The 24,243-nt window shown below is 37.8% G+C and overlaps 2 protein-coding genes across 2 annotated transcripts in view; both read right to left on the reverse strand.

Annotated features, from left to right (window-relative positions):
- Nucleotides 1–239: 239 nt before the first annotated feature.
- LOC149162107 (putative disease resistance protein At4g27220) lies at nucleotides 240–3,152 on the reverse strand. Its single transcript, XM_089437142.1, has one exon. It carries the CDS (start codon nucleotides 3,019–3,021, stop codon nucleotides 334–336), a length of 2,688 nt encoding a protein of 895 aa, XP_089293268.1. The 5' UTR covers nucleotides 3,022–3,152; the 3' UTR covers nucleotides 240–333.
- Nucleotides 492–24,243, reverse strand: part of LOC149162108 (putative disease resistance protein At4g27220) — a 218,126-nt gene continuing 194,374 nt past the window's right edge. The window contains exon 2 of the mRNA XM_089437143.1: nucleotides 492–594. The gene's annotated coding sequence lies outside the window, so the exon portion shown is untranslated. The remainder of the gene's footprint in view (nucleotides 595–24,243) is intronic.

The following is a 24,243-nucleotide window of genomic DNA, read 5'->3' on the forward strand; positions in this document are numbered from 1 at the left end:
TCATTTATTAAAAATATAAAGTTCGAAGTCTTAAAAATAATCAATAATTAATTATTTCTTTCATTCACAACGTGACTTCTACGCATCTTGTTGAATTATTATGTTGAATGTATAATATATGACTTTGCCCCATCTTAACTAAAAAATTATAGCTTCGACATATCTTGATTAAAAGCTTTATTTCTCCATAGGAATATCAAATTGTCTACGTATTGGAATTACAAGTCAAGAGGGCAACATATGTTAAATGGGGAGTCACTATATTTACAAGATATATTCCATACAACTTACACAATGAGGGACTACAATCCATTCCACATACCATATCTAAGATTACCATCTTTTAAATTTACCATCAAGTGACGTCTTCATGGTGGGTTCATCCCATTCAATTGCATCCCACCATTCTCTCTTGCCTGCTATTTCCTCCAGACACTTCAACTTATCCCATCCCCCACGCAATCTCTTCAATTTCGGACAAAATGTCACACTGAGAGACTTGAGCATGGGGGGTAATGGTCCCAACCCTCCACTTCCACTTGCTGCCCCCACGGGCCCCACACACTCCAACGACTCTAAACACCAAAGACCCAACTCCTGTAGGTTTGGAAAACCCATCCCCAACTCCAACGCCTCCAATTTAGAACATCCTTTTATCCATAGCGTTCTCAGACATGGCAACTCCGCGGGGAGCTCTTTCAGCTGCTTACATTCTCGTAGACAAAGGTATGCGAGCTTTCGGAATTGAGTAACCCAACCAGGCAGCCGCTCCACATCGCATCTCTGAAGGATGAAACTTTCCAGATGTTTCATCACCTGCATATCCTGGGGAAGGTAATCTTGACCAACTGCTCCCATAAAGATCAAAGACAAACTTCTCATCTTTGACCAATTCCCCATAACCCCCTCCTTAAGTGCCGATTTTATTCCGACTTCCAAAACCCTGAGACTGCTCAAACTTCGGAGATCCTTTACACAAACATTCTTTCTTTCTGCATCCAATGCCTCCTCCTCCTCCTCGAAATCCAATGCAATCCCCTCACACTGCAATCTCTCCAGTGAAACCAATTCCGATATCCCACGCGGAAGATGCCTCAAACTGTCGCACCAGCTTATGTCCAGAGCCCTCAAATGTTTCAGTTCACTTATCCTCTCCGGAAGGCACCGTAATTGCTTACAGCCAGAAAGATTAAAGAATTGGAGCTCCTTCAGATCGCCAATGCTTTCCGGCAATTCACTGATGCCCGTGAATCCTTGTAGTTGGAGGGAGGAAAGATGTTTCAGATTTCCGATAGTGGGCGGAAGAGACTTTATTCCTGTCTGACTAAGATCGAGCACCCTCAATGAGGGCAACTCGTTCAGGAAGCTTCCAGGAATTTCTTCAATACCACGATTCTCCCTTAACAGCAGAACTGAGAGGGACGAGCATCGGAAGGTTGTGGGGAGGGAGGGTAGAGCATTCGTCATCAACGACATTCTTGCACAGCCGTCGGTGTCTGTCTCAGAGGGAAATTGACTCACGCCCTGCCCTGCTTTAAAAAAACACCTGTGCTCCTTCTGGGCAATGAGAATCGCCAGATCACGAATCACATCATGTATTTTAACACACCTAACCCTTCCCACATTATCCATATTCACCACCTCAATCAAACAACGATCTCGGAGGAAGTCGATAAAACTGTGCGCAGTATCAGGCAAATAGCTCTCTCCACTGCTCTTCACCAGGTCATCTGCGATCCACATGTCTATGACCTCTTCACAGTAGATTACTGTGTCTTCGGGATAAGCTGCAAAATACACAAAACACGTCTTCAAATAATCTGGCAGAACATCGTAACTCCATTTCAAATGTCGGAATACTTTCTCGTCCATTTCTTCGTGCAGCTCATAAAACGTCTTATCAACGTTTTGCATCTGGAGTAGAGCATGTTCCCACTCATGTGGATAAACTTTATCTGCCATCGCAGCGGCAACTACATTTATAGCGAGAGGCAAACCTTTGCATTCCCCTGCTATTTGCCTTGCAATGCCTTCTATTTCCTGTGGAACATTTGTTCGCCTAGAAAACAGCCGCCAGCCCTCCTCTTCCGACAGAGGCACCACTTTTATTGGATCTTTGGCTCCCATACTGGTACATACTCGTTTATTTCGAGTAGTCAAAACAACTTTAGAACCAGTGTCATTCATGGGCACTCCTAGGCTTTGCAAGTCAAGAGTCTTCCACACGTCATCTAGTAGAAGAAGAAATTTTTTATCCCCTAAATAAGAAAACAGCCTCTGTTTACGCCCTTCCAAATTGGATTTGGGAGGAAAGTTATGTAACTTTAATCTATCAGCAATACAATCTTGTAAACTTGAAATGTCGAATTCCTTCGAGACCGTTACCCAAATGATGAGATCAAATGAACGGCATACCTTGAGGCTATTGTTGATGGTCTGAAGCAGCGAAGTCTTGCCGACACCCCCCATGCCGTACACACCAATAATTCGGGTGTTGCTATGTTCTGTCAACCTCTCCTCAACCTCTGACTGTAAAGATTTTATTTCATTTCCTTCAAAACCAGCTTCGGGGGTCAAAATCGGCAACTGGGCGGGCGGATTAGAATCCCCGTATTCCCCGGTTGGAGGAAAATCAGAATCCTTCTCTGAGTGGAGCTGAGCAACACTTGCTTTCCAATCTCTGATATCTTTGCTGATTCTGTAGAGGCAGAAGCAGTTAGGACACCAACTTAGGCACCTTCTGTGTTGCTCGTAATCTCTGCGAATAGATTCTGAACTTTCTATGGCCTCGCCAGCCTTATCCAGCCAAGCCTTCACTATTCTCTTAGGGTTCATTTGTAGTTGAGCGAGCTCCACATTTATATCATGCGTTAGATTGTTCAGACGCTCAACTTCATGCTCCATGTCGCGGAAAGATTGAGGCAAAGAGATGACCAATTTCACCTCTTGAACAACCTTTTTCAAGAGGCTGGGCAAAACATTGGCTGCAGCCCCAGTCCCAACATCTGAGCAGCAGGCCATTGCGTTCACAAGAGTGATAAAGCGCAAGGTCTTCCAAATGAGAGGCGCTCAAGATTTCTCTTCCCACCGCAAAAGCACTAAGAATATTCAGATCTTTCTGCTCTCATCTATGAAGTAGCAGGCAAGCATGAGTATTTATTTATTTTCTCCCGTCCATTCCTACTCAACAGCTGGGAAGCAGCAACTCAACTTGACTTTAGGTGGGTGGAAGCAAGGCATTTGTCCCCTCCAAAATGGCCCCACCTTGTTCTTCTTTTCACTATTTACAGTGGCCCTACTTAAGAGGGGTAGGTTTGGATACCCTCAATCTCTATAGTACCAATTTCTATTGCGATTCCAACGTATTTCTGAATGGAACCAATTCCAGGCTTTATTACAGAACTTCGTATTACAGAGATGGGAGGAACCTTTACAGATGGCTTCCATATCGTGGGCCCTCCTAACACAATCATACAGACTGGAAGTGGGAAAGTTAATGCTTTTACGAGAGTATTCCAATTTCCACTATACAAAGCACTATGCAATGCCATTTTTTCCAACCCATGCTAGTATATCCACCCACACGAGATTCCCTCATCATTTCAAAGAGCACTGAAATAAAATAATGACTCCATGAAAAGAAATATGGAATATTTAATCCCATGCAATTTTAAACAACGAATGTCATTTATTCTTCCCATAATTTCATTAAACCCTTTATACTTGAATATTTACACTCCAGGTTTTTTTAATTCTTATGGATGTTCTTGCAATTCTTTATTTTATCTTAATAAAAATTTAAGAGTATCACTTTTTGAAAATAATGCGTAAAGAAAGATGATTTGTTATTTTCAATTCTATGGATCAAATTAAATCTCTAATTAAATATAATTCTACATTTTAATATTTAATGAAAAAATTGTGAAAAAAGAATTCTAATTCTATTTTTGGATGTTATATATTCTTTTCTGAGAAGGAATTTTTAGATGTTATATATTCTTTTCTTTCATCTTTTTGAGAAAATTCAAATAAATTTATTATTTTTATTTTTATTTTTAAATGTTATATATATATATATATATATATATATATATAATATTTTTAAGAAGAGCAAATTAAATTTATTATTGATCTTGATTAAATTTATTTTGTTTAAATGAGTAAAATTTTAATAATATTAAGTGAAGTTGACTATACAACTCTATAATAAATGGATTAGTTGTGATTAATACTTGGGATTTAGTGAAATGGATTATACAACTCCATAATAAATGGGTTAGTTGTGATTAATACTTGGGATATAATCACCATTATAGACTATGACACAATAGGTCATTGTTACAGACTATGATTTGAACCCAAGGTAAGGACCTATAATTTGTTATCAAGATATACTTGAAAGGCTCAATATATTAGAAAACTAGCGGTTGTATGCAATAGATTATTAGTTTCAAGATGTTAAGGAGGGTTACATTGTAGAGTTTGCTATTAATTATAGTTGACCTCTTTTAGCATTAATGAGAGGTATTTTAGGATGAGGCCAATAGGAATATTTCTCAAAGTAATCCTATTATGGAATAAGATTTTGTTTTTGTACAAAGGGTTGATGTAGATGATATCAAGCACAATGGAAACATAAGCCCTTAGAAAGGGGGGCTTGATGAAAGAGGAAGGGAAGATGAAATAGATCATAAGAAAAGGATCTAAAGGAGTGAAATGAAGTTGTGACAAGGAGATATGAATGCAAGAACATATTATGCAAAACAATTTGGAAGCTACAGATGGATACTTTAAAGAAAATGAGAGAGGACGTACTAGGTAGTAGTATGGGGAGAGAGAGAGAGAGAGAGATGGTATGCCTAAGTATGCAAAGGAAAGAGAGGAACTAGAGGCATGTGTAAAGAGAAGAGAGGCACTAGAAGATATACCATGATAATTTATGATAGAGTTGAAGTAGAAGATGTCAATCCCTAATGGAAGGTTAATGATAAGAATGATTTTGAGGAACATGTAACTGATGATTTACAAAAAAAATATTCCCTAAGTTAAGTGAAGAATGATTCCACTGAAAGTGATGATACTTTAGCAATTGTAGAACTATTCGAGAAAATGAAGATCAAAGAATTCTCTAGATACATTGAAGAAGAAATTAGAGACAATGGATTTGAACAAACCCCTTTAGAACCATACCCTGCATGTAATTTTAAAAAAATGATAATTTTTTGATAAATATAGAAGTTAGAAATATAAACGAGCAAAGAATAGGAATAGTAACAAATAATACAGGTGGAGAAATGACAAGAAATTTCAATATTTTAATGGAAAGAACAACAATTGATACAATTATTAGGCCCCCCATGTTCCATGGAGCTTGGAGGGATGATGCCAAGCAATACTAGTTTGTGTGTTAAGCAATTTAGACCATGAATAAAATCACATATAAAGCACAAAGGATTGTGCATTTAGAAATCTCTTTTAAAGATAGAGATATACAATGGTACATGAATGACGAAATATATCTTCCAGTAGGATGAACCAAAGGTATAAATGAAATAAAGAATGAATTGATGAAAGAATTAAAATAGCCCATATTTAAAAACTAATGCCTTGTAGAATTGAAGGAAATAAAACAAAAAGCAGGAGAAAATAATTCAAGACTATGATCAAATATTTAAGGATCTGGTGGAAAAAATGACATTCCAAAGCCAATATGTCTAGCATAGAGAGTGGTTCATTCTAATACTATTCCTGCATATTAGAATTCCCCTTACTCAGCAAAATATATCCACATATGTTGAAGCCTTACATATAGTTACACTCCTCGAATCCATAGGGGGGTGTGTTCAATCAATCTTACGATTAATGTAGGTTCAAAATCAATTGGATGCCTTAACTAGTCCATTAGGGGAATTTTGAGGTCTAAAATGGGCCTCCTAAGAAAAATATATAGCCAAAATAAACTTTATAAGAACCAATAGGATTCAAGATGATGATGTCAACCATGGGGGATGATACACCATTTTTGGAGTAAAAAAAGTAAAAAGATTAAAAAATAATAAAACTATTTTTTCAACTCTTATTTTCAACTTATCTCCCTAAGTTTTTACTCAAATTTCGAGCGTCATTACTCGTAGGATGTAAAATTTAATTCCTCATCCAAGTAGTACCCATGTTTCATACTTTCGATGGACCCTGCTACACGAAAAATGAGAAAACGTGATCACAATCATGTTTTTCATGTATTTCTCATTTTTTGTGTAGAAAAATCCATCAAAAGTATGTAACATGGGCACTCTTTGGATGAGGGATCAAATTATGCATCCAAAGTGCATTGTCACTTGAAATTTGAGTAAACCCATAGGGAGATAAGTTGAAAATACGAATTGAAAAAATAGTTTTTTATTTTTTTCCTCTAAAATTGATGATGTAATCAAGTCTTATTTTATTATTTCCACTATTATTTTATAATTTCCTTAGGATGCCCATTTTAGACCTCAAAATTCCCCTAATGCAACTATAAGATATGACCAAGTGTAAGGCTAGAAGAGAGAATGTGCCATGTACTTTATGTAGAATAGTATGTCACCATAGAAATGAATATCTAGTGTTGACTAATTAAATTTTGATTGGTGCATCAAATCCTTTCCCAACAAGAACAAAGTAAAACTTGTATGAAATACGCAAGTTGTGGGACACAAGCCACCTCAATGGCCCATGCTATAGAAATACTACATTAACGTGAACACAACATTTTACGATTTTTGCAAATCTTTGTGGCATGATGTAAATAATTTTAAGTCACTACAAGAAGGAGCATATCATTGATAAACATAGGGTTCATGGGTCAAATGATAGCATGATCAAGGGAATAGGAGGATACTAAGCACAAGGATGAAGATGATATGGTGAACTATTTACTTTCTTTAATTATGGAAAATTAGTGAAAATTGCACATTATTGTACTAAACCCCACATAGTGTGTGGACATTGCCATGGTATTGGACACAATATTGAATAATGTTCTAAATTGATAGAGAAGTTGGAAGAAAAATGAAGGAGGGTCAACATGGTAAGTTGAAAGCCACAAAGGGAAGAAGATATTTAAGTAGTTACAATCATTGTATTGACAAGAGGAAGATCAAGGAGTACTAACCTAGATGCAGAAAAAATATTATCAAGTAAGATAATTTATAATAATTTATCCATCACCATCAAAATTTGATCTACCCAAATCAAAGAAATTACTACGTAATGAAATGGAGACCTCATAGAATGCACCAATGTTAGAGAGGGATGCACAAACCATAAGAACGAATATATTGAACTAGAGAGGAAAGTAAATTATTTTCTCAAATGTAAATTACTTAATGGTTGGAATGCACCTAGGAAGTTGACAAAGATTCTAATAAGGTGGAAAGTTATGTTAGAGGATGACACTCCTATCTTGGATCCTTTTCCTAAACAACATTATTAAGAACAAGATAAGGACATGTAAGGAATCTAAAATGAAGATAGAGTTAGTAGGTTATGAGATGGAGTATGTTATAATGGATCTACAATCTAACATGAACATTCTTTCACAAAAGTCTTGGGAGTTTATGGGGAGACCAAAGCTAGTTTGGTCACCTATTCAACTAATATTAGCAAATCTGTATAGGATTTATCCCATCAAGGGGCAGAGGATGTAGAGGTTGACATTGATGGGGAAAAGACACTGCTTTATTTTGAAATGAATGAAATAATGGATGGAAAGGATCCTTACCCAAATGTTTTGGGAATATATTGGACATTTGATGACAACGCAATTATGAATTTAAAGAAGAAGAAGATGTCTTTGAAATAGATTCACTAAGGGTTGTTGCACCTTTGGATCCCATTAAAGGTGAAAGATTCATGTACTCAAACAATGATGAAGTTCAAACTTTAGTTTTGGGAATATATGCAATTATATCAGTAAGAAATGACTACACAAATTCAATTGCAAATGGAGAGTTGAGTTGGAGGATAATATATTCTTTTGATACAAATTATGAAGATGCAATGAATAGATGGTAGGAAAGAGGATATGAGATGTCCAATAGAAGATGCACATTAGTTGAGAAATATGTGCGCTAGATTGGAGATGTGTTGCATGGCCCCTTTAGATTTCATGGTATTTAAGGAGTTCATACTAGAAGAAAAAATAATACAATCTTCAGACATGATTGTGAAAGGTACCCTTGCACACTAGTGGGATACACATATAGCTAATTTGGAAAGTTGGGCACATTGAAAAATAGAATGCCATTGCGATTTTCAGTTATCTATGACAAATAGAGTTAATGAGTAGATACAAGGACATGGAGGATTGATATGAACATATATGGTTTTGTCAAAAGAGCAGTGTTGAAAATAAAATTTCAAGGAGAAATGAACTCATTTTTTTATCATACATTCAATGTTGTCCTAAGGAGTTGGTAGATAGAGAAGGATATTCCAAGAGAAACCAAGGAGTCAAAGGGATTGAATAAATATTTCTACATGATGTTTAAATTACAGCAAAAAACCATGTCTTACCTAATTTGAGGAAAAGGGAAGAAGTCATGCTAGGTAGTAGCAATAACGTAGTGGGAGGGGGGGGAAGAGAGGATGTGGTTGATGAGTTGATCCAGGTGGATATTGGTGGCCACCTGCCAAGTCCACCTGGACCCCCACCATTGTCTTTCTCAGCATTTTCAGTTTCCTTAATTGTAGCACAACTTACTATTTTTAGCAGTTTTTCGGGTCCTGAACTTCCGGAGCCGTTTTGAGGCCCTAAACGACGTTTTTTGGGAAATATGGGGGCAACATGGGTCCATGGACCGATGTTGCCCTTCCCAAAGTGGTATTGCTCGGATAGATCTTTCTAACGAGCTATTGTACGCGTCAAACAGAGATCGTATGCCAAAGTTACGACCCCGGGAAGTTGATGTACCAATTTACCCAAACGGGGCCCACAGTTTGGCGTTTCATCTCCTAGGGTTAGGTTTTGGAATGTTAAGGGTTGTCCATTGTTTCTCAACAATAAATAGGCCTTCGAGCCTCATTGTAACACAGTTCAGAGGCATGTAGCCATCACATCTCTTCTCAGAGATAAGCTACCATCGCCCTAGCTAGTTTATTGCCATTTCTGTTTGTAAGCATATTTCAGTATTTTCCATTAATGAAATGAAGTATTATTTCCGCTGCATCTTTGTGTATATGGTTATCTCTGTAATTTGTTGCGTTCCTGTTTAAATCCGGATCATGAGTGTAAGGAGGAAAGAGAGACACTAGATGAATATGTTGAGATAAGTTATCTCGAATAAGAGTAAAAGATGTCAAATCTGAATGAAAGGTTATAAATGAGAATAATTCATAAAAACATGGAATTGATGCTTTATATAGTAAGTATAGCCCAAGTGAAGTTGAGGACAAATACTTCAATAATTACAAAACTGTCGGTGGAAATGAGGACTTGAAAAATTCTATAGAGCCATTAAAGAAGCTAGAAAAAATGAATTTGAGTAAACCCCTTCCGAACCATGCAATACATGCAATCTACCCAAAAAAAAATGAAAATTTAATAAATATAAAAGTTAGAAATTTAATTCAATGAAGAATAATAATAATTATAAACAAAAGTAAGAAAATAATAAGAAATTTAATTCTTCTAATGAAAATAAATTCAAAACTCCAACCATCATTTTTGATCCAATCATTCACATTGCTTGTTTTTTTAATCTAATTATAACTGCACTTCATTATAGCAAAACCATCCTTAATTATATGCCAAAGTAGATTTTGGCTTATTTTTCCGCTTCCACTTCAAACGCTTAGAAATATAATAAAAAACCCAGATACTCAACCCTACTGCTCTCAAATTGGACTGAATGCATCCATGAAGTGGTAGGCAACCATTAGTATTTTTTTTTTCTCTTGTCCATTCGAACTGAGTAGCTGGGAAGCAGCAACTTGACTTGACTTGAGGTGGGTGGAAGCAAGGTATTTGTCCCTTTTATGAAATATTTGGTCATTCCAAAAACGTGAACCCTCCTCACACAACCATACAGACTGGAAAATTAACGCTTTAGGAAAAGTATTCCCATTTCCACTATGCAATGCCATTTTTTCCAACCCCTGCCGGTATATCCCGCGACACGAGGTTACCTAGTCATTTCAAGGAGCACTGAAATAAAATAATGACTCCATTAAATTAGGTACAATGAAATATGGAAATATTTAATTTTTTTCCCCGAGAATTTGGAAACATTTAATTACATGCAATTTTAAACTCGGTCAAGATTGTCATTTATTCTTCATCAACCACTTATGCTTTAATATCCTTTTCCTATGGACGCTTCAGTGTTTTTATTCTTCCCGTTATTTATTTTAAATTAATAAAAATTAATAGAATCACTTTTTGAAAATACTGTGTAAAGGAAGATTATTTGTTCTTCTTAGGTAAAGTTGAATATCTAATCAAAATTTATGTTAAATTATGATTATTTTACATTTGTCAATTTTTATCTACATAAAAAGGAGTTTTAATTTTAATTTTAAATGTTTTTAAAAAGTGAAGCGGAATTTATAAAAATTGATCATACTTTAAATTAATCAAATAATATTACATATAAATGCATGTAGTGTTGTCTCAAGATAAGTAGATTATATTGGACACACAATTACTAGGTTGAGAGAATATCCCAACCACACACCAATCTAGGAAACATCTAGATCTTAACAACTCCTAAGAAATAAGAACATACTCTTTTATATAGAAAGAATCACAACTGAGACAAGTAGGAATGATATGTTTTAAGTCGCGTCTTTAACAACTACTTGTCGCGATCTCAATCTACAAAGTCTAGTTACGGTCCAAGTGTTTACAAACATGATAAAAAAGAATATGCAAACGTCCATATAAAGGAATAACCATCTACCAGAACGCACGAGTACCAATCACCAGTCAACTGGGATGTCTTTTGTGTACATGGTTCAGTCAACCAATATCTCCATATTCGTGTACATGGTTCATTCAACCAACACCTCCATACATGTACCTGTAATTACAAATCCCCCTCCATCATTGTCATCATGGGTTTCTCGAATTACCCATAACCATGCCCTGGGTTTTATCGACTTACCCTAAACCATGCCTAGGGTTTTGTCGGCTGACCCTAAACCATGCACAGGGTTTTATCGATTGACCTTAAACCATGGCTACAAGAATCTCTGTCCACTTCACCCCCACATGTGGTTTTTGGCTTACCATAAACCTACAATGCAAAGTGGCTTATGGCTTACCAAAAACCTACACTTACATAGTGGTTTTAAGATTACCACGAACTTTATGGGGGTACACATGCCTCATCGGGCTTACATTACACACTCCAACTCATGGAGTTACAAGGTATATACTTTACAAAGACCACTACAAAACATCCTAGACTTGCTTACAAATAAATGTTTATGACACATAATACATCATCATCATGAGTCTATTCCACAAACTCACACAAACTTTAACTTGGTTGTCTATCATCCTTTAATGGCTATTGATGCTCCTTTACCTCATCTTTTGAAATTATTCACGTCTTGAGCATATTTGTCATTTTCATTGTCAATTAAGTCTTGGAATTCCATGCTTAACTTGTCATTTGTTAGAGTCGAGAATTCTAACAAAATAACTTTACCTATATTGAGTTATCTAGGCTCAATATTTTTATTCATGATTCCAAGAAAAAAATATACTTTCATATTAACAACATTAAAATTCTCTATCTCTACACATAAATGACTTTAAACCACTATTTGAAAAACAATCACACCATACTTGGAGTGTATCAACATTTCCACTGATCCAAAACGTAGGAGAGATTGTTCCACAAGACAAACAATCGCTCCTGCTTCCTCTCTTAGATTACCATCATAAAACATGTCCCAAAAAACGCATTTTCCTGTGGTGAAAAGACAGAGGCATGAGTTGTTGGAACACCAGGGGAGTCCATCGCTTCACTACACAACAATTCTCGAATGCTGCTACGAAGAACTGCAAGGCCATTAAGAAAACGACTATCTAGAGTTTTACCAGCACCCTTTACCTGAACATTATGTCAATGCCACTTTTCAAAACCCTGATTGAAGCTCTAGATTGCTTCCTTATGTACGCTTTACACAGTCAAAGTGAGAAGAATATTTTATGTGGATTCTCCAATACACAACGAGAAATACAACTAATTTTTCTATCAGATAGCTTGCTAGATCACCAAATTACAACCTCTAATCTATTTTTTTCCAAAGAATCTATCTCACAAAACCCTCCAAGGCAATGCAGATCTAATTTTTGCGCTAAAACTGCAATTTAAATCTAAAAACAAGTGATCAGATGAACAATAATTTGCATTGTTTCACCTTCGATCTCTCCATCATTGGGGTTCAGTATACATAGTGATTCCTTCACCATGAAATGCCGAAAAAAAACATATATTCGATTGAATGGTAATTACCCTTCTGACAATGTAACCTTTGTTGTCCAAATGTTCAAACTCAATTTCTTAGCGCATGGTACCGTGCCCAAGAAATTCAGTTGTGTTTTTGTCGAAGGAGCTGGTGTATTATGTCTGCGCCCATGATGGGTTCCCAACATTGCAGAGAGAAACGAGATAGAGCAATAACATGAGCGATTTCGCCATGAAAATATGGTACCAATGTCGGAATCGTTAAATTGTCTAAATGAAAAGGGAGCGAAACGACTCTCCCCACCTATGTTGTGCTTAGTCATCTGTACTGGCCACCGAATCGCTCATAGAGCATTTTTAATGGCAGGAATCAGATGCCAAGTCTCCACACTGTGTTCGGCCATAAGCCACACACAATTATTCTCAAGGCTGTAAGTCACAGACAATGCTACTTGCAGTCACCACTAACATGTCACTTCTTTATGTAATAGATGGACAAACACACATTTCCACAGTTAATCAACAACCACACTCAATCACTCGCATGGTCACATTATTCTCCTATTTCCCTTGGCTCCTAGAAGGGCCAAGGTCCAGGCTCATATGAGCTCTGATACCAATTTAGAAAAGCTAATCACACCTTAAATTAATCAAATAATGTTACATATAAATACATGTAGTGTTGTCTCAAGATAGGTATACTATCTTGGACACACAATCACTTGGTCGAGAGAATATCTCAACCACACACCAATCTAGGAAACATCTAGATCTAAACAATTTTTAAGAAATAGGAACAAACTCCTTTACATAGAAAGAATCACAACTGAGACAAGTAGGAATTATATTTTTCAAGTGTGGACTATACAAGTAAATAATAAGAAGGTTAGTTGTGGTTAATACTTGGGATATGACCTTAGATAAAAGAGTTTTTCTATGCAAATAATGCAAACCAAATTGATATCTCATATGTTTGCCTGCAAAAACCCCTCAATATTTAAAAGGTTGTTTTATTTTTCGTAATCCTTTATCATTGTATTTTTTTTTTTTATTTTTGTTAAGGAAACCATGGTTCACGGTCACTTAGTGGCCGCTACATCCGTGGGCAGTAATCCACATAGATCCACCAAAGTGGCCTAATATATCAGGTCTAACCCCAAGGGCATCAAGGAGATTTGACCTCATGACCTCCCAATAGGCAAGGTACTTAGCAATGAGGGCTCGACCAATACAACTATCCTTTGAGGGAAACATTTATCATTTTCATTATTCATTGATATCAATTTTAAATCTATCGAACTTTAAAAAAATTGTGAAGGAATTAATATATTTTCTTTGACATTTTATTCTATGTTGTAAACAAATTGCAAAGAAGTTTTCGTAAATCTCCATAGTTTAGCAAGGTTGGTATTGTTACAAATATAGTTTTAAAATTAAGATTTGATGTGAGCATATGAAAGACATTTTAGGAGAGTGTTTTTCATCCTTCACCTTCTTAGTATCACAAAGATGACAAATTCTTTCATCCGTAGATATCTTAGAAATTGTCCAACTCTTTGTTTCACCAAGGACCTTATGAGAATCAATTCTTATTTTAGCAATATTGGTTTTCCTCTTTAACCTAGCTATAACAAAAATATAATTTGATCTTCTATATTTGTATTAATGGCCTCTTTACAATGTTTTAAAAATTTTATTTCCCTCTATTTATTTATCACACCACAAATTAATTGTCCTTAAATTAAGATGTGATGGTATTTACTACCGTATCAATCTTCCAAAAATTGAGATCCTTGTTTCTCCAAAAGATTAGAATCTTTATGTCACCCCCACATAATTTGTAAGTGACTTTCATTGGAATTTGAAGTAATCTTAGGAAGTCTCTTGTCTTCCGTGTTGTCTTGAAATTAAGATGTGATGGTATTTTCTACCGTATCAATGTTCCAAAAGTTGAGATCCTTGTTTCTCCAAAATATTAGAATCTTTATGTCACCCCCACATAATTTGTATGTGACTTTCATTGGCATTTGAAGCGATCTTAGGAAGTCTCTTGTCTTCCGTGTTTGTTATCTTGTGCTTATACATTACGTACCTGGTAATACTCTAAATGGGGGAAAGGCTATATTACTTGAGGAGGATAAGATATGGTGTATTTATTTTAATTTTAGGTTCTAAATTATAAAAAGCCTCTAAAATTTGGCACCCTATTTTCATGCAAAGTCCATGTCAACACATCCTTAGACCAATGATGGTTGTAACTAAGTGGAATTGTAATGTAACAAATTCATGGAATATTTGAAGGAGATGAAGAGCATTAGGACTAAGTATATGTTAAGGTTGGCTATTGTATGTTAAGATTTTGTATGGAAGAAGAAGAAATCAAAGCTTGAAGCCCCCTATAGTTAATGTTAGAGACATAAGGAGATTGTATGACTTATTTTATGGATTTGTTGATGGTGTTGGACCCGCCAACATGCTAGGGGATATCCCCGGTAAGAATTCCTAACTAGACCTCCGACTGTTTAGAGTACGAGTCCCAACAGTGGGTAGTAAAGCAATGCCTTGATTGTGATAGTGCACAGAGGTAAGCAAGATATCCTTGTCGGAAGCAAGTGTGTGAACTTGTAGCGAGTCAAGAGAGATGCATGGGAAGGTTCTAACACATGAAGGGGAAAAGGAAGTGTGTCCCTTAGAAGCCTATAATAGTACACAACCTGAAAGGAACACACGAGCATAATGACATCATGGGTTGGAAGCGGAATAGTCCATAATCCAGGGTGACGGGTTAAACCAACAACACAATTCCAACAAGATTCATACAATCACATATAAAGTAGTTCATACATGAATGCGTAAGTTAAATAACATACGTTGCTAAAGCAACTAGAATAGTCCAACTACAATAACAACATATGCATGAAAATGTGTGCCTTTGTTATATTATATATAAAGTGAGAGTTCCATCCATACATACAACCATGACAACCACTAGCCCTAATAGTGGAACGTTACAGTCAACACTGCTTGCTTCTCCAAAGAGATGTACTTGCTCTACACTGTGGAGAAGCCAAGGCTCGTCACAATACTCTCCAATCCCTCTCTAAGCAATTCCTAGCAAAATCTTGGCTCCCAAAAGCCCTTTCTAAGAGTTATGAGGTTCTATATATAGAAAAGAGTGGTGTGACCCTTGACATTCCCCTTTGTGACTCTTGGACTACCCTCATGACTCTTCACATTACATATGACTATTTTCATTCCACTTATGACACTTGGAATTTCACTTTACATCATGTTTACAATAATAGTAAATGGGCCACATATACCCATGTGGGACAAAAATAGGCTTGAGTCAACCAGAAAATACAACACTAAGACTCAGACGGTTGTGGAAAGACTAACTCGTCAACATTCTCTCCATGATCTGTGGTGACGAACTGGTGCCATGCTTGGTAGTGCGCAATGGTGTCCATGTACAGTTTGGTGATTTCTTTATGGAATGAACCCTTACCTCCATCGCTTCAAGGTATACTGATCTGGAGCCTTTGTCCAACTTGTCTAGTAACATGCACAGTTTGGTCCTGAGCATAGCCGGACTGACGACATATCTCCACATGTTATCTACGCCAATCTCCAAATCTACGCTAGTGGCCATGAGAATCAATTGATCAAAGTATGTGTCCAACTCCAGTCAGATTTGGTTCTTCTCTTTGGCCTCGGTGAGTGTTCCAATTCATGGGATGTCATACTTTCTCACCAACACATCCAAGCTCCTTAAAAACCATGTGTATGAAGCCTCAACATTGGTGATGAGCAGCGGGAGTTCCTCATAGTTACAGATCTGTCTCCGGATGCATGCCTTTTCTATCTCCTATTTTGGATTCATCATCTTGGGCAAGTCGAGCGGGGCTCCCTTGTACCTCATTGTCCATGTCTATACATGATCATCAACGATATGTATGTCTGTGAGCGTGCACACAATCTTGACACAGTGTTGTTGATGACCATGTAGGTGGATAACTGCCTTGTGCACAGTTATGAACCTATCATACAGTTTTTGCATAATTGTCTCAAGAGCCGCTACTTCAGAGAGTATGGATTTCTTCATCTCTGCTCTGGTGGATCATGCTAATTATTCTTCCCTTTCCCTAACTTCTTGCAAGTCCTTAGCCATGTGATCATCCTCTGCTATCAATAACTTCACACTTGAGCTCGTGGCTTTAGTAGAGGCCTTCATACCATTAGCCAATGTAGCTAGATGTCTTCGCACAATAGACACATTCACCCGTTCTTCAAAGTGCATAGGTGATGCATGACCATCCAGGACATGTGCTCTGCATGTTTGTACAACTCTCTGATGTGACTCATCAAAGGCTATGTTGTACACATCTACTCCTGAATGCTCATCAAGGAGAACGATCTCTCCTTGTTCACTTGGGACTTTCTCTGTTGTTGGAGTTGGTGAAGTCTGTGGGGTGACCTCAATTTCTTTGGAAATGAGGTCAATGTCCTAATCCTATTTCGGCTGCTCCATCTCCATGTCCATCTGTTCATCCTATTGACCAAGTTCCTTCTCCTATGTCTGCTCACCTTGTTCATTATCCACTGCTGGTGGATCAGAGTCTTCAACCCGTATGGACACAATTTTATCTATCTGTGCACCTTGCAGTCCCTCCTGATCCTATTCTTGTTCCTGTTGCGCTTCCTTATCTCTTCTACGTAACTCTTGTTCTTCTCTAAGCTTCTGCTTAACTTCCTGCAACTTCCTCTCTGTCTCTTCCAGTCTTTGTTTCTCTCTGTTCTTCTGCGCTACTCATCTCTCGTTTTTTCGCCTCTTTGCATCTATCTCCAAAGCCACATTTTCAACAAGTGGATCCTCCTTAAACTTGTAGTTTTGTTCTGCCTCTATACTTTCAACAATCTTCCTCTTGGCTTTGTCCTATACTGGTTTACTACTCATTTTCTCTGTGGTGTTTCTACCTTGGTCATTGCGAGCCATTCTACATCAATGCTGACTTGTTCATTGAGGCTATAGGAGTTATAGCAATATCTCCATGGATCTTCCTCTAGTCAATGCTACACCCAGTGGATCCAAGGATAGTACACCTTCACATAGTGTTTTTTGCATATGTAATGTAGGTCGTACAGATTGTAACTCTTTGTGTCGAACTTAAAATTCTTGACATATTTGACCTCAGCATCAGCCTTATTCAAAGTACGGATCTCATACAACCTGATCCGCAAAGGAAGAGTAGGCCATGGTGCCTTTTTATTCTTGTGCAGTCCTCCTAAAACCCTATGGAGATGTAGTATGCAACCTCCGACATAACTAGTTTGTCTGTGGAAAACTTCGATAAAACATGCAGAGCCTTCTCCACACCATACATTCTGATGAAGGTACCTTCTGGTGAAGCGTACCAATATGCAATGTTGAGCAATTCTTCCATTGCTACCTAGGACATGCAAGGTGGATCTTGTTCAAATATCATTGTGTACAACAGGGCGATGAAGTGATCAGATAGTCTTGCCATGACTCCTTAGAAGCTACACTCAGATAACAACTTGCAATATATGTTCACCACATTGTTTGACGGTGTTCATGCCCAACCCATGCTAGGAAACTCTTGATGGAAGCAGATCACATCAAGCAGGTAGGCAGGCATGAAGAATATTTATTGCTAATCCTTGGGCGGATTCTGGGCATTTGATATGTGCACTTTCAGTTGGAGATCCAACATGTCAGATCAGTTGAAAGGCCTTCCTTTTCTTGCCAACTGATCCAATACAATCATCCAACTCTGCGAGAAGGTCTCTGTGCTCTCTTGGCCATGTAAGAGATACACAAAGATGACCAAGAGTTGGTAAGCCTTCCTGAGTGTCTTCGTCTTATAAATCTGGTTGGGATTCATCCTAAACTTCAATGGCTCCATGACCCAATGCTTCAAGATATCTCTTATGTTCACGCTGTTGTTGGGAGTGTAGAACGATGCATCCATAAATTTCACCAAAAACGACAAATAATACATATGATGGCAATATTCTACCCTGAAGGCACCAATCTCTACTCCACTGACATTGCTCAGTACCATTGTCTCGGGATCAGTATGTGAGACAATCTAGTGGATCAAGTATGTGCATGGCAATATGGGATACTTGCATGCGACCATGTAGAAACTTGACTTATGAATATTGACATAGACATGTCGGTCCTCCAGATTCTCCTCAAAGCTGCCTAAGAATATGTTATTGATATCTTTCCATGTTGTCAGGCCAGGGTAACTCCAGAATAGGCAGAAGAAAACTGATTGCTTAATTCATTAGCTAACTATCGTTTATATACAGAAATAGGACGGATCAGTTCATCTTCTTGATGACTGATCGTGTTCCAGTTCACCCATCCGTTGAGGATTAGGTGTCAACATTCCCCCCCCTTAATCTGAAGGGATGTTGGTGAGTCCAAGCATCGTTCTGAATCTTTCAAGCTTTTCTCTTCCAAGCGCTTTGGTGAAGATGTCTGCAATTTGCTCGTTTGTGGAACAATGACGGAGATGGATTGTTTTGGCCTCAACATGATGTCGGATCAGATGATATTTAGTATTGATGTGCTTAGTACGATCATGGAACTTTGGGTTCTTGGCCAACTTTATTGCAGAGGTGTTATCAATCATGAGTGGAGTTGATTGTATTTGTTTTACCTGCAAATCTTCAAGAATTTTCCTGAGCCACACAATTTCTTTCGTTGCTTCAGCTGCTGCCACATATTCTGCTTCTGTTGTGGAATCTGCTGGTACTGATTGTTTGCGTGATCTCCAAGAGACAGCTCCTGATGCAAGACTCATAGCATATCCTGAAGTAGATACCCCATTTTCTTTGTCTCCATCGAAGTCTGAATCAGAGTATCCAATCAAGTTGAAGTCGTCCACCTGTGTATACTTGATTCCAAGGTATTGAGTTCCCTTCAAGTACCTTAGAACTCTTTTTGCAGCAGACCAATGTCCCTCACAAGGCTTTTGCATAAACCTGGAGAGGATTCCAACAGCAAATGAAATGTCTGGTCTGGTAGTAGTGAGGTAGATGAGACTTCCTACAAGCTGTCTATACTTTTTTGCATCCTCAAATTCCTTTCCTTCAATAGATGTGAGCTTCAAGTTTTGTTCCATTGGAGTAGAAAGAGGATTGCACTCTGTCATGCCAAATCTGTTTAACAAATCTCCAATGTATTTCTTTTGAGAAAGAAATATGGATTTTGGATGTTGGGTTACTTCAATGCCAAGATAGTAATGAACATAGCCCAAATCAGTCATTTCAAAATTTTTTCCTAATTCTTTCTTTATGGATGCAATATAGCTTTCATTGTTCCCTGTCATTAAAAGATCATCTACATATACCACAAGATATACAATTGTTTTGCCAACTTTCTTGACAAATAAAGTTGCATCATCAAGATCAAAATGATTGAAGTTGAGTTTCAGAAGATGCTCAGTTAGTTTTTCATACCAGGCTCGTGGTGCTTGTTTGAGGCCATACAAGGACTTCACAAGTTTGCATACTTTATGTTCATGTCCTTTCACAGCAAATCCTTCAGGCTGGGACATAAAAACATTCTCTTTTAGATCTCCATTCAAGAATGCAGTTTTTACATCCATTTGATGGACTTTCCAACCGTTCTGAGCAGCTAGTGCAAAGAGTGTCCGAATGGTGGCCCATTTTGCTATGGGGGCAAAAGTTTCCTCATAATCGACCCCTTCCTTCTGTGCAAAACCTTTTGCCACAAGCCTAGCTTTGTGCTTGTCAAGTGAGCCATCAGCTTTGTATTTGTTCTTGTAGACCCACTTGCAGCCAATTGGTTTGGTTCCAAATGGAGGATCAACCAGCTTCCAAGTGCCATTCTTTATGAGGGCATCATACTCCTTCTGCATCGCTTCTTTCCATTCATCATGAGAAGCAGCTTCTTTGAAGGAAGTTGGTTCAAAATCTGTAGACAAGTTCAATTCACAATCATAAGTAACATCCATATCAACAGGTGAATTAGAGTTATCTACATCACCTCCATCTTGTCGGTTTGTATTTCTGGTTCCTGTTTTTCCAATTTCATCAGGATGAACACTTTCAAGTGTCTTTGTCAGCCATTTTGGGGGACCTTTCTGAGATGGTCCAGGCTGCTCTGTTGATTGACTTGGGTCTGAATCAAGATTGAGTCTCCCAATTCTATCAATTACATCACTTAACGCATCATCCTTTGTTGGAGTGTCATGCAGGGGAGATTGTTCTTCAGAAGAAGATTCCACATGTTGATCTAGTATAGGAATCCCCCCTTCAAGATGTGGAATCTGATTATCAAACTCTTGAAATGATTTCGGTTTTGTGAATCTATCCAAGCGATCAAGTTGCTGCTCAACAACACTGTCAGATTTGGATGATTCAAGAAAAATGACATCTCTAAATACAACAAACTTTTTATTTACTTCATCATAGAAATGACATCTCTAATTTTAGATGTGTTTGAATACCCCAGGAAGATACACTTACGACTTCTAGCACCAAGTTTGTTTCTATGTACCTTTGGTATTAAAGCATAACAGGTGGAACCAAAGATCCTGAGATGTTTTACCGAAGGAACATGTCCATACCACAATTCATAAGGAGTCTTGTTTCTTATAGCACTATATGGACGTCTATTCTTTATATATGCAGCACATAGAACAACATCATCCCAAAACATTATCTTTACATTTTTGAAGAAAAGCATGGATCGTACCATATTCAAAATTGTTATGTTCATTCTTTCAGCTACACCATTCTGTTGAGGATTATAAGGCACAGTTGTTTGATGTTTAATCCCATGTTGGCGAAGATAGTGTTCAAATTCATTTGATGTATATTCTTTTCCATTATTAGTGCGAATAGACCCAATATGAGATTGTGCATCATTTTCAATCCATTTATGAAAATTCTTGAATGTTTGAAAAGCATCAGATTTGTTCTTCAATAAATAAACCCAACACATTCTGGTGTAATCATCAATAAATGTCATGATATATTTATTTCCATTTGCAGAAGAAACAGGCATTGGACCACATAAATCTGAATGAATGAGTTCAAGCTTCCTATGTGCTCTTGAATGTGAATCATGAAAAGACTGTTTGCTATGCTTTCCTAGAATGCAAGCATCGCATTGCTTATGTTTTCTAGGAATTGTAGGCAAACCAACAACACCATTTTTCTTCAACAAGTGGAGACTATCATAGTTTAAATGTCCAAATCTAGCATGCCATAATAAACTTGACGGAAGTGTACCTTCTTCATGATGAGAAATATATGAGAAATGTTGTGCATGAGCAGAGGTTCCTTGTAGTTTAAGAAGTCTTTCTTCTTCTATACCCCTCATGACAAGTGAGTGGTCAGATGCCTTTCTTACCTCAAGCTTTCCATCAAACATATGAATGGAGTGACCTTGCTGGCGGATGTGGACCAGGGACAACAAGTTTCTCTTGAACTGTGGGAGATATAGAACATGATCCAGACGAAAGTCTGGAAGACCAGGCAGTTTAAGCCTGATTGTGCCAAGCCCTGATGGCTTGATTTTTGACTAATCTGCAAAGTATACTGCTCCATCAACATTGTCAGTGAAATCTTCAAAAAAATCTTTCCTATGAGTCATATGATAGGTTGCTCCTGAATCAAGCAACCAGTCATTTTTCGAAGAAGCAAGTGAAGCATTAAACAAATCTTCATTTACTCCAATGTTACATTGTGCCTCAATATAGTGAGCGGATTCAGGTGCTTTACCTTTGTCTGTGTCATCAGTTTTACCTTTCTGCTGATTTCTTCTCTGCTCAATTTTGTCCCATGGTAGCTTACATGTAGAAGCATCATGTGATCCATTTCGTTTGCAGTGAATGCAATGCAGATCTGCCTTTTCTGCTTGAGAATGTTTGCCCCCCCTGCCTCTGAAGTATCTTCCTCTTCCTCTTCGTCCACCTCTTCCTCTTGTATAATCTTGAGCAGGATGCTTTTCTTTATGAGCAAGGAAAACAGTCTCTTCAGAAGATTCAGGGACTATTTTCTTTCCGAAGGCTTTCTCTCTTTCAGCAAACTTTTTCACAAGAGACTCAAAGGTTATGTCTTTAAGATTTCCATTTGCTTGTAAAGACTCAAGATAATTGGAGTAGGTAGGATAGAGTGCTTTGAGAAAGGAAATAAGAGAGATATCCAGCTCAACCTTAGTGGATTTAATATCATGCATTATAGACTTTATTTCAGATGCAAGAGCAAGGGGATCATTATTTTTCAGTTCAAGAGTGAAGAGTTTAATCATGAGCTGAACAAATTCAAGTGCAGAATGCGAATCATAGAGTTCTTTCAGATTTTGTAAAGCTTCAAAGGCAGTGGAATAGGATGAAATATGACGACTTACTTCTTCATTTACAGATGCTGCGATCAATGCATAGGCTTTGCTGTTCTTGTTTTCCCAAATGACAAGTTCTTTATCTGATGTAGGCTGCACAGGGTCTTTGTCTTCTTCTCCGACACACACTCCTTTCCACAACTCATTGTAGATGAGGGTGTGTTTTACCATCCGAAACCATTCAGAATAGTTCTCCTTGCCAGTGAGAACTATTCCGACCATAGAGATGATTGAATGCATTCTGTAAAAAAAATACTTCTGCTAAAAAAAACTTCTGCTGATAAAAAAAAAACTTTTACTGATGTACAGTGAAATTGTACTCAAAAGATTTCTGTGGGAAATAACTTTGGTTGTTTAAAAATAATCAGTCATTCACCGCGAGCTCTACAAAGTTGGAGCAACAATGGTATTAACCGCAAGCTCTACAAAGTTGGAGCAGCAACAATATTACAATTTCAAAATTCACTGAAAAGACTAAAAAATCACCATAAATCCCTTTGATTCTCTAGACCTGAGCCCATAACCAGATTGACTCTCAGCCCTTTAAAAAAACCCCGCATTATGGAATAATGTCAGATTATTTATAAGCAAACCCTATACAGAAAAAGAAAAGTTCTCAAAAGGCCACAAATATGCATTCTGCACTAAGACCGCCAATTTAAGAAAGCGGATTGCAGATCCAATTAAAACCGAAAATTGCTTGACCGGTTTTCGAGATTCAGCAGTTGTTAGCAAACTTTGAATGAATCGAACACTGTTTTCTGCGAATCGGGTATAAATATGTTCGCTTCGACATGCCTCGTTAGTCGCAAAGCATTTTCGTGGCTCGAATTAAGCCGATTTAGCGCAAAACCAGATACAATATCCAGAACAGCAAGCTCCCAAGAAGCACATAACAACCGGCACACTACCAGCACCGAACAACGATTAACTTTTGACTCGTCCCATCATTTCCCAAGGCCAGAAAATGGAGATGGGGATGCGGCGTCGCAATGATTAGAGACTGCTCACGGGAATGCTACATCAACATCCACAGACGCAGCACAATAATAACAACATCAAGGGAGGACAGGAAATCATTACCGGCAACCATTACAATCTCAATTCAAACCCAGTGCAGAAAACGGTGAGGCTATCCTCTTCCCTGAATTGGATTGTGATAACCTTATGGCATCGCCCTCAATTCAATTCCAGAACCCCAATGAGAACCGCCCGCCCATGGCCCTCAAGAGATTAGAGACGCCTAAGTCCTCAAGAGCTCACAAGGAGGCTCTCTGGCCCAACACCTCCATCGATGTCTTGCTCCTAAAGTTCGAAGACACGTGCTTCAGTGTCAGCCGGGGCCGATTCGCCGATGCTGTCAACGCTGTCTGCAGCGCT

The sequence above is a fragment of the Pinus tabuliformis genome, chromosome 5_2 (assembly GCF_031772625.1).
Source record: "Pinus tabuliformis cultivar Carrire ecotype Pingquan chromosome 5_2, CPIR1, whole genome shotgun sequence".
Taxonomy (NCBI): domain Eukaryota; kingdom Viridiplantae; phylum Streptophyta; class Pinopsida; order Pinales; family Pinaceae; genus Pinus; species Pinus tabuliformis.

What these genes read in the sequence shown, in the direction of transcription:
- LOC149162107 (XM_089437142.1), bottom strand. Translation starts at nt 3,021, where the DNA reads ATGGCCTGCTGCTCAGATGTTGGGACTGGGGCTGCAGCCAATGTTTTG.